Genomic DNA, 12,346 nt, shown 5'->3' on the forward strand with positions numbered 1-12,346 from the left:
AGCTTACACCGACAAATAAAGGTAACGAACCTACTGCTATGACTATAGCGATTATGGCAATGGGCCAATTTGCCAAAATGTTGAACTATCCCTTTAACCAAGAGGTGACACAGAACCAGCAAATGGTGTGATAAGTATCACTTTTTAACATGTTTCAACTTGTATAACAATGTATACAATATGTAAAGAAACATCTTTAGTTGAGTAAAGACACTTTTTGTTCATATTTATGTACTAAAATTGTGTTTTTTATTTATTGCCTCAGAGGAACATTGCACATTCAAACCACTTTTGCTTGGACAATAACATTCAAGTTGATGGAGATACAGCAAAAGCATTATTTGTCACCACAATCAATGCTTTTGCTATACTATCTACTAGTCCTCACAGGAAATGCAATTTTTGATTGATACATTATCATTGATGGCCAAGCATCCAAAAAAAAAAACCTTTGAAATGAAAAGTCATAGAAGGACTATAGTGAATCCCTAATGCAACATGTCAACGATAAAATGTGATCTTAAATTCAGCTTTGTTCACCACTAAGAAATAAGAAATAATTAACTTTCATTCTTATATCTCAATGATTTTCCTGTGGGCGTGCTCATCAACAGACTGAGAGGAAACAGAAAGTGACAGGTACAAATTTGTTTCGCTTCTACAGGGAAATAGGTTGTTGCCTAATTGTAGCAAACAATAGGCAGAAAGTGGCTTTTCCAGCTTGGCCAGGTTGGTCAAGTTAGTTGACTGTCACATCATTGACAGCTGCACCACAAATATGTTATCACTGTTTGTTGTAAATGTTCCCTGAAATGATTACTCACTCTGTTGGTATGCATTTGTCCGTTGGTTGCTGACGTCATGACATGAAACCTTGCTGTGCGAAATTCCTCTTTTGCTAACAACGAATGAATGAAAGTGGACAGGAATAGAGAGAGATATGTTGTGAGTGTGCTGATAAATCTCACAAAGTCTCACCTCCTGAAGCTATCTTCACTCATCAGGTTGAAATATGATAAGAGAAGATTATGTGTCTGACATGGTTAACTCGTACAAGGAAGTCTAACGTGAAAAATGTTATAGATTTAGGATAAGAACACAAACGAGACCTTGTTTGTTTCTGGTTTACTGTTTCCACTGATACAAGTAGATGTTCAAAGCTGATTGCATTGATCTGATCACATTGAACCACATCTGGTCCTCTGATTGTCAAATTCCTTTTTTTTTATATTAACTGGGATCAAAATTAATAACATTATCTCAAATTATCATTTTCAGTATAGTGTAGTGTTGATTACTGTAATTAGTTTATATTGAAAATTATTGAGAAACAGAAAACAATTGAAAGCTCACTGTGTTGCTGCAGAAAACAATATGAAATTACTACATTATTGTTAAATACAAGGTGCAACAAAATAAAACGGCAGCAAGACAAGACTAATCTCAGTATGAATTCACGACGACTTGTGGTTGGCCAATCACAACAGACGGAGCTTGTACCATAGTGGGCATCATCATTGGAGCAGTCTGCATGTTGACGATGACAGTGGTGGGCTTTTTTTTGCGATCTTTCAACTCACGATGCATCTGACACCACACACACCACACACAGAAGCAGGAGGCTGCGATGTCCTTACAGACAGAACCCTGCAGCGGTCAGGAGAATTGAGACATGTAAAGTTTGACACTCATTAATTAACTTCTATCCAACGTGTCATGTGATTGACTGTCCCATCAGCTATTATATGCATCATACCTTGATTTTGTATCTGTTTCTGAGGGCCGCCCGTAGACCCACAGCTGCAGGAGGAGCAAACATTGGTATCCCACAGGCGGCCATTATAGCTGGACTGCACACGTCACACAGTGGGAGGCAATGGTTCTCTCCAAATCTACCTGAAACTGTGCAGGCGAGGCAAGGGCAGCACCAGAAACCGTAGCAGCCTAAAACACACACAGAGAGGTTTAACACAAGAGTGGGACCAGCTCTCTCAAATAATTTACTATTGAATTTGATCAAGTTTGACAAATAAGTGGTTTTGATCCTTACATGTACTCGCATTCTCAAAACAGTCACAGAGTCCACTGTTCCAGTCAGTCAGAGTGTCTGTCGGCTGTTGCAACTGTGGCGTTGCCATGGGTTGTTGAACAACCATTGGATATGCCATTGTATGTTTAAGTTAAGTCACAGTCTGTAAATGATAAAAACAAAACAACAGCTGGTAAAGAGATTGTTAAAATTACATCATAACAGAAAGCTCTTATTTTGGAAGGCCACTGAGCACCTTTTTGCAAAACCTGGAGAAAAAAAAGTAAGTGCATTTGTTTTTTCTAATAGATTGCATCTTTGCTTTTCTGTCTATATACTACAACAACCTCCAGTTTGGCAATAACACAATTATGTTTTGATGTAACACCGGGTTTAACCTCAACACTTTACCACCTGCAGTGCAAAAGGCAGAAGACAGACATTGCTGTCCTATACCTGAGCTCTCAAGGACGCACAGACTCAACGGAAAATGAAGGCTAAAGATATCAGATAAGTACTTCTGATTTTCTTTTCATGCTATTTTTATGCACCACATTGCCTGGACAGCTGCCACCCTCTCTTTGCTGCAGGGCAGAGAAATATAGGCCTAGAGGATTCTTTGTACCTATAGCCATCAGGCTTTTTGATTCTTCCGCAAATGGTGATTAGCTGACAGACAAACTAAGTTCCCTTCGGGGATTAATAAGTATTTTTTATTCATATTGGTATTCATGTTCATATCCATATTTGTATTCTTGTTTTGTTAACAACCTTTACTCTGTTTGCAAAAGCTATAACTTTCATCCTTCACCGTATCATCTTCGAGCTCACAAGCTCTGTTTCAAAATACTATATAAAGAGTCATTTTTCTTGGCAAGTCATGAATTTAGCACATCAAGGGGGTATACTACATGCATACTAGAAAGCAAGGCTACATTTTCTAATACATCAGGGACTTGCACAAAATAGTTAATTGCATATATTTGAAATTAAGTTGTTCCGAGTCAGCAGGATGAAGTCATGAGTCATTCTTGATTTTCCCAAGTCAAGTCTGAACTGAAGGCGTCAAATGTATGACTCGAGTCCACACCTCTGCTTTAAAAGCATCAAGTATTAACACTGTTGAGTAGTTTGGCTGTCAGGTCACAGAGTACGCTCCCAAAACAGAGGCAACACTCAGAAATAACGAGAAGGACTCGTCTAACTCTGGTCTGTGGGATGCATAACCCTTTTCCTTTTCAACATGTCCGATTTCATTGAACTGTTTGAATAAAGATGTGAAGTCTTACCTGACTGAGCTCTACACACACCTGGCACCTCGGGAGGCTGTGGCTGAATGAAAGTACCTGCATGGAGAGTGACCTGTTGGCATCAAACGTACAAACAATGCTGCAAAACCTGATTCAATTTCCAAACAAATGAAACTGAAAGTATGGTCTACAATAAGTGTGTCTAGTAATCCCAATAAGGGTTGATTGTCATATGTTTGCCTCTCAAACAAATTGGAGTCCAGCATAAAAACGAAAAGACCACTGGTGCATACCGCATCCATCTGGTTGACATGGTCAAGTAAACACTATCTGAACAAAACCTCTGTGACAAAACAAGAAAGTAAACCGAGGAATAGCCTACAGACAAGTAGATGTTCAAAGCTGATTGCATTGATCTGAGCACATTGAACCACATCTGGTCCTCTTTTTTTTGTGAACAATTATTTTTATTTTACATTCATTGTTACAAAAGCAACAATAAACATTTTCTCCCCGACATAATAAATTGACAATATAGTAAATAATCCCATCCCAGCCGCCCACCCTTCCCCTCCCTCCCTCCCTCACCCCCTCCCTCCCTCCCTCACCCCCTCCCTACACACCCTTCCCACCCTCCCCCCTTCCTGTGGCGACCTCATAGGACAAGGTTAGTTCAACATTAGTCTTAAAGCACATGGTACACATTATAATACAAACAGCATACACCTGGGAACTGTGCAACCCAATCATCCCAGCCTCACCAACACAGCCATACACTCAAAAATCTTCCAGCTTGGAAGTTAAGAGTTCTATAATATTTCAGCTTCCCAAAAATAACCATCAAATCAAAAGTACAAAGTGACATCACATCTGCATAGTTTACAGTTTACAGACTTTTTCCCAAAATGTTTTAACAGGTCTACATTGCCAGTACATATGATAGAATGAGCCTGTAGAGTCCTGTGAACAGAGGGTACAGAGTGGGGAGTCAATTTTCTTCATTGTATGTTGTTTTTTGGGTGTCAGGTAACTACGGTGTAAAAAAAATAAAATGAATAAGCTGATGGTTTGGGTTTCTTGAAGACAATTTGATGTTAGAAAAAATGAGCTTCCAGGGCAAATCATTTAGAGATAGATCTTTCTGCCAGCTACTTTGCAGCACAAGTGGTCGATATGTTGACATCAAGAAACATTTATATAAAGATGAAACCAGACCAATGTTTTTCTTAGCTATAATGGAATGTTTGGGTAGTGTTTCAAATTTGCTAATCCAGGGTACCCCGTATACTTTCATTAAGGATCTTAATCTCAAATAAAAGAAAAAAGAAGTTCCAGGTCAATTGTACTGCTGTTTGAGGTCTTGAAAGGTCCGCAAACCTTCACTGTTACAAACATCTTTAAGTGTATGTACTCCTCTTTCTGACCACGTAGGAAATACAAAAGGACGAGAATTTGATTGTAATGAATGATTGTGAAAAATATGAGAATGCTGGTGCCACCTAGTGGTTGTTTTGGTAATCTTCAATGCCGATTTCCAGCTGATTAACAGATGAGATATAATGGGACCAAAAATTACTTTGGCCTGTTTAGGGGAGATTGCAGACTATACTACGTCCTGAAGTGTGTAAGGGTGGACTAATTGCTCTTCGATCTCCCTCCAACATACTTGTACATGCGGGTCGAACCATACAGAAAGTGGTCTAAGAGAAAACGCCAATGCATAAAGTCTAAAGTTAGGAACAGATAGTCCACAGCAGTTCTGTCACGTTGTATGGTGGAGAGCTTAACTCTTGGTTGTTTCCCTTTCCATATACATTTTGATATTATAGAATCGATTATTTCCCAATACTTAGGAGGGGTGGGGAGGGGGATCATTGAAGAAAAAAAATTTATACCGGGTAGGATGTCCATCTTTATAAATACATGCCTGAAGTGAACATGGTGTATTATATTTGGACCATCTTTGGAGATCTGCCTCTATTTTCTTTAAAATGTTCATATAATTACAGTAAGCGAGATAATCTAAATTTGAATGGACTTCAATGCCTAGATATGTAAAAGTTTTCTTAAACATCTGGTCCTCTGATTGTCAAATTCTTTTTATTTATATTAACTGGGATCAAAATTAATAACATTATCTCAAAATTATCATTTTCAGTATAGTGTAGTATATTAGAACCAATCATATTGTTGATTACTGTAATTAGTTTATATTGAAAATTATTGAGAAACAGAAAAGAACTGAAAGCTCACTGTGTTGCTGCAGAAAACAATATGAAATTACTACATTATTGTTAAATACAAGGTTAAATAAAATAAAACAGCAGCAAGACAAGACAAATCTCAGTATGAATTCACGACGACTGGTGGTTGGCTAATCACAACAGGCGGAGCTTGTACCATAGTGGGCATCATCATTGGAGGAGACTGCACGTTGACGATGACAGTGGTGGGCTTTTTTTTGCGATCTTTCAACTCTCGATGCATCTGACACCACACACACCACACACAGAAGCAGGAGGCTGCGATGTCCTTACAGACAGAACCCTGCAGCGGTCAGGAGAATTGAGACATGTAAAGTTTGACTCTCATTAATTAACTTTTATCCAACGTGTCATGTGATTGACTGTCCCATCAGCTGTTATATGCATCATACCTTAATTTTGTATCTGTTTCTGAGGGCCGCCCGTAGACCCACAGCTGCAGGAGGAGCAGCAAACATTGGTATCCCACAGGCGGTCATTATAGCTGGACTGCACACGTCACACAGTGGGAGGCAATTGTTCTCTCCAAATCTACCTGAAACTGTGCAGGCGAGGAAAGGGCAGCACCAGAAACCGTAGCAGCCTAAAACACACACAGAGAGGTTTAACAGAGAGGTTTAAGAGTGGGACCAGCTCTCTCAAATAATTTACTATTGAATTTTATCAAGTTTGACAAATAAGTGGTTTTGATTCTTACATGTACTCGCATTCTCAAAACAGTCAAAGAGTCCACTGTTCCAGTCAGTCAGAGTGTCTGCCGGCTGTTGCAACTGTGGCGTTGCCATTGGTTGTTGAACAACCATTGGATATGCCATTGTATGTTCAAGTAAAGTCACAGTCTGTGAATGATAAAAACAAAACAACAGCTGGTAAAGAGATTGTTAAAATGACATCATAACAGAAAGCTCTTATTTTGGAAGGCCACTGAGCACCTTTTTGCAAAACCTGGAAAAAAAAAAGTAAGTGCATTTGTTTTTTCTAATAGATTGCATCTTTGCATTTATGTCTATGTACTACAACAACCTCCAGTTTGGCAATAACACAATTATGTTTTGATGTAACACTGTGACACTGACCTCAACACTTTACCACCTGCAGTGCAAAAGGCAGAAGACAGACATTGCTGTCCTATACCTGAGCTCTCAAGGATGCACAGACTCATCGGAAAATGAAGGCTAAAGATATCAGATAAGTACTTCTGATTTTCTTTTCATGCTATTTTTATGCACCACATTGCCTGGACAGCTGCCAACCTCTCTTTGCTGCAGGGCAGAGAAATATAGAGGGTTCTTTGTACCTATAGCCATCGGGCTTTTTGATTCTTCCGCAAATGCTGATTAGCTGACAGGCAAATTAAGTTCCCTTTGGAGATTAATAAAGTACGTTGTATTCATATTGGTATTCGTATTCACATCCATATTGTTTTGTTAACAACCTTTACTCTTTGTTTGCAAAGGCTATAACTTTAGTTCTCCAACGTATCATCTTCAAGCTCACAAGCTCTGTTTTATTTACTCTGCACAGGGCGTCGCTGCCTTCACAAAATACTAAAGAGTCATTGGAACAACTTGGCATGTCTTGAATTTAGCACATCAAGGGGATATACTACATGCATATTAGAACATCAAGTGTATTTTTAAAAAAATAGCCTACTGGATTTTGTTTTGTTTTTTGATACTCTGAAAAGAATGACTCATGAACTGTTATCACATGCAGCATGATTGACTATTTGAGTTCAGAGTGGACCTGGGATTCCCAGATGTCACATTTGCTACTGAAAGCAAGGCTACATTTTCTAATACATCAGGGACTTGCACAAAATGGTTAATTGCATATATTTGAAATTAAGTTGTTCCGAGTCAGCAGGATGAAGTCATGAGTCATTCTTGATTTTCCCAAGTCAAGTCTGAACTGAAGGTGTCAAATGTGTGACTTGAGTCCACACCTCTGCTTTAAAAGCATCAAGTCTTAAGACTGTTGAGTAGTTTGGCTGTCAGGTCACAGAGTACGCTCCCAAAACAGAGGCAACACTCAGAAATAACGAGAAGGACTCGTCTAACTCTGGTCTGTAGGATGCATAACCCTTTTCCTTTTCAACATGTCCGATTTCATTGAACTGTTTGATAAAGATGTGAAATCTTACCTGACTGAGCTCTACACAGAACCTGGCACCTCGGGATGCTGTGGCTGAATGAAAGTACATGCATGGGGAGTGACCTGTTGGCATCAGCCGCTGTGTCCGCTGTCCGTAGTGTTTAGTCAAATGATTATGGCAGAAAAAGGGTTAACAGCCGGTCTCTGCTAGAAGTCCCGCCTCTATAAGTAAGTGTAAGTTACTTCAAGGGTATAACTGTTGAGCCTCAACAATACAGATAATGAATAAAAGCCAATATTTAATGGCAATTTATTTTTTACATTTTACTAGCTTATTATTTTCACATAGGCCTATCCTTTGTGTGAAAGGGAGCAACTGTTTAAAAAACAAAAATAAAGAACATTGGTCGGGAAAATAGGCCTACAAAAAAACCTCAGATTCCAGATGCTCATGTAATTTTATACATCCATATTTTGGGGGAATAAATTACTCATAAGTGTGTGAAAGTAAAAGCCTTTTTTCCTCATGCAATAACTGTAGGCCTACCACCAAGCTCTATCCCTCATGTATCTGTTTATATGTCATGCCTCAACATATTTTTGTCATGTGACAGACAGTAGAGAGGCTGGAGGAGATGGAGAAGGAGAGACCAGAGGAGGTAGAGGAGGAGAGGCTAGAACAGATGAAGGAGGAGAAGCAGGAAGAGGTAGAGAAGGAGGAGATGGAGAAGGAGAGGTAGAGGAGGAGATGGAGAAGGAGAGACCAGGAGGTAGAGGAGGAGATGCTAGAACAGATGAAGGAGGAGAAGCAGGAAGAGGTAGAGAAGGAGGAGATGGAGAAGGAGAGGTAGAGGAGGAGATGGAGAAGGAGAGACCAGATGAGGTAGAGGAGGAGAGGCTAGAACAGAAGGAGGAGAGGCAGGAAGAGGTCGAGAAGGAGAAGCTGGATGAGGTAGAGAAGGAGGAGATGGAGGAGAGGCTGGAAATTCACAGGTGAGGTTAAATAATGATGGATGTGTTAGTCATGATGATGCACAGTTGCACTTCAGTCAGAACTGAGAACTCTTCTAAGTTGCCTTCTTGTCTTTCATTAGTTGCTCATTAGTTACCCCTACATAACATGAAATTATGATTGCAAATGCAAAAAACATCAACTTTCAGGAGCGATGCCTCGGAGCACTTTTGTGTCCCCACCAATGTCAAAATCAAACCTACTCCCTTGCAAACACTGCTGCAACACCTGATTCAATTTCCAAAAAACAGAAACTGAAAGTATGGTCTACAATTAGTGTGTCTAGTTAGGGTTGATTTTCATATGTTTGCCTCTCAAACAAATTGGAGTCCAGCCTAAAAACCAAAAGGACAGTGGTGCACTGCATGCATCTGGTTGACACGGTCAAAGTAAACACTGTCTGAACAAAGCCTTTGTGACAAAACAAGAAAGTAAACCGAGGACTACTGACTCTTATGTTCTGGTAATAAACTATAGATGCACACAGGTGCATGCTGGTCCTAAACCAGTTCCACAGCACCCTAAATTTACAAAACACTGGTAAGCCTGCTAGATAATCAAATAATTTAAAGGAACAAAGGAGTATCAAAAGACAAACGTTGTTTGATTACAACACAGTCATTATTGCTTCACTGCTTTACCAGGTCCCTGGTTCTGTCATCTCAAGTAAATCCTAATAATCTCTGTCAAATTCACAATTTAATCCAAGCATTTTTAAAGTTTTGAGCTTCTAAAGGTGATTACGTTTTGCTTCACAAATGCATTTAGAGGATGTCAAATCCATTTCATTGGTGGGCAAACTGGTCTCTTCACCAGGGGCAGAGTGGAAAAAGGTTATATTCAGTCTCTTAATTATGTTAACTGTGATAAACAAATCAGGTGCCACCTTTCATTTCATTAAAAAAGGTGTGTACGTTGGTGGACTCCTGGCAGAGGTACAGGTAGACTACCTCTCTAGTGGCTGATCTGCATTAATATGCAGTTATTAAATGAGAACAGCTCTTGTTGTGGAGTCTGATGACAGCTGCAGGGAGGAAGGAGCTGTGAAAGGAGCCAGTCCCTCATGGAGTGGGAGGCGTTGTCCATCAGAGATGACAGCTTGGCCATCATTCTCCTCTCTTCAACGACTTCCACCAGGTCGAATGGACATCCCAGGACAGAGCTGGCCTTCTTAACCAAAGATTGTTTTTTTTTTTTTTTTTTTTACAGATTTTTCTGTAACTTTCCTGAAAGCACAAAAATTATGGAAATTATGAGCAATGTCTCTTTTAAGGACAACAAAGAAAAAGCCATCTGTTGATAAAGATCTGAGATTAATTTGAGTTAGTACCAATTAACTGCAATGCTCAATTTTCAGATCTGATGCTCTGTCACATTAAAATAACTTTGATTCTCATGCAAACAATAATTTCATTTATTTTTAATAACTTGTTGTCAGTAGCCATACCTTTCATACACAAAATGCTTTACACTTGAAGCAATAATGAAAAGGAGCAAATTAGCATAGAAACGTTTCTATATCTATGCAAATTAGCATAGGCTACATAAAAATGACTTTCAAATTAAAAGGGAGAAAAGTTGAAAACATAAAAATGATATAAAACAGGTGTAAGGAATAGGTGAAAGTCTTTTCAGTAGATGTATGTTTTAAATTATCATGCTCACGTGGGAATATTATTAGTTTTGCAGATCAAAGTAGCCTATCTGATTATTAGAATGATGAAAGGTCAGGGGGTCAAAGTATCATTCTAGATCCTCAGTTGTTACCATAGTTGCAACAAGAACAAGAACCAGAACAATTCAAAACATAACAACAGATAAAATGGTGACGATGTTGTTTGAATTTAAATTCGCCTACAGAATTCCAGAGTGTGATTATGTTGACACTCAAATATTTGTCTGCTTTTCTCGAGAAACAAATACTCGAGCACAACACCTGCATATCTTTTGATATTAATCGACAATTTTCGGTCTTTGAAGATCGGCGACTGACCTATTTTTTTAAATTTAAATTTAGGATTTATTTTTTTATTCCGGACTGAATTCATGATACGGCTTTTATTCTGGTAAGTCCCTTTCTCGTTTTTTTCAATATTGATGTAGCCGTGCGGTCCATGGGTTCACCTATGAATAGGCCTCTATAGCCTGTAGGTCTATATATTTAACAATAGACGGGACAGGACAGGAGACGGGATGACATGTCCAGCAGCAGCTCTGCTTCTATGCCGGTCCGGTCGTTTTGTTAACCCTCCTCCAGACCATGTGCATTTGTTTAGCTACAACAAAGCTGGCGAGAAATCAGAGCGTAGTAGATAACGTTATACGATGTTACGACGTGTAGGCTACTATATGTGTAGTTAAATCTGTCACAAACAAGAGACTACGGGTTAAGGGGCGTGGTTGTGTTGAGCCGATCTTGCAAAGTTGGTGTTCAGCCCAGAGACGCAATAAATGGCATGCACATGGAAGGCAGAGATCCTCCATTCTCCTTCATAACAAGCCATTTATTAAACCATCACAATTGCTCCAAAGCGGTTTAATTAAGGTAAAAAAAAAAAAGAAAAAAAGTAGCATAGTTCCCCTTTATTAATTTCTAACCTGAGTGTGAGACACAGCCACAAAAAAAAAAAAAACTCAACTAAGTAACGCACTTACAATGATCTGCTCTTAACTCTGTTTTTAATTGTGTGTGTGTGTGTGTGTGTGTGTGTGTGTTTAATTTTCCACATCGATTTATTGTATTGTATTGTAACCTAGGAAAAAAATGACTCGCTGACCCTTAACCTCTCATGTTTCTGCCTTCCTGAAGTAATAACACGTTTCCATCTGAAACAGCCAGTACTAATTAAAATTATGATTAATTTCCTACATAACCACATTAATAAATGAATAATTAAACAGACAGTACATGCCAGTGGAAACTACTTCAACTTCAACTTCAAAGAACTTTATTTTTCCATTAGGAACTTCAATTGTTAAGAGTGTCAGTGCATATTTAAACTAACGGACTAATCTTTACTTTAGATAAGATGCTTTTATAGAACATGATGATGCAGTGCAATGTTATCTAACATACATTAGTGTTATCTAACAATCATTAGTGTAATCTTTTTATAATCCTTATGTACTTTTTACTCCTGTGACTTCTTCAATGCAGTGAAAGATTCATTTTTGTATTTGCAGTTTTTAAACTTTAATTCTAAGTAATATAAAATCATACAGTAGTAATATAATTGAAAACACACAGTGGAATCAAATTATGCAGACTGGACTACTGTGAGATGTAGCCCAGGGTAATAGCACTAATATTTTATATTTCACAGACAACAACATCCCAGTGAGTTGATGACGATGATCCACCACCTGTCTTGTTTCTTGTCTTCTTCTCCTCCTCCCTCCAGACTTCGCCTGTGCACCATCATGGCTGACTTTGATGGAGACAGGAGGAGGCAGCTGGAGGTCAGCGTCCCTATTGATGTCGATGGAAGAATGGAAGCGGAGCAGCTCCCCTACCCGGACCTGGCCCCAGTTGTCCTCAGACTCAGCCAAACTGCGTTCCCCCGGAGGTGGTTCCTCACTTTGACTTGCGACTTATATCCTTATACTGCTGTGACCACAACCTTGTCTAATGTGTGTAATACTATTAACTTTAGCTCACACCACTGTGTGTGTGTTTCAGTTTATCTGAATATCTTTT

General features: G+C 39.0%; 1 protein-coding gene across 1 annotated transcript; it reads right to left on the reverse strand.

The window, feature by feature from the left end:
- Positions 1 to 573: 573 nt before the first annotated feature.
- On the reverse strand, positions 574 to 2,195 carry LOC310985320 (cornifelin-like; the record flags this gene model as incomplete). The annotated part of the gene is made up of 4 exons (XM_083970896.1): positions 2,051 to 2,195; positions 1,757 to 1,944; positions 1,501 to 1,647; positions 574 to 615 (listed from the first exon to the last, which is right to left on the reverse strand). The coding sequence occupies exons 1-4, from the start codon at positions 2,166 to 2,168 to the stop codon at positions 574 to 576; spliced, it is 495 nt and encodes a 164-aa protein (XP_083827022.1). The 5' UTR covers positions 2,169 to 2,195.
- Between the last annotated feature and the right edge of the window lie 10,151 nt (positions 2,196 to 12,346).

The sequence above is a fragment of the Trachurus trachurus genome, assembly GCF_905171665.1.
Source record: "Trachurus trachurus genome assembly, chromosome: 4".
NCBI classification, from domain to species: Eukaryota; Metazoa; Chordata; class Actinopteri; order Carangiformes; family Carangidae; genus Trachurus; species Trachurus trachurus.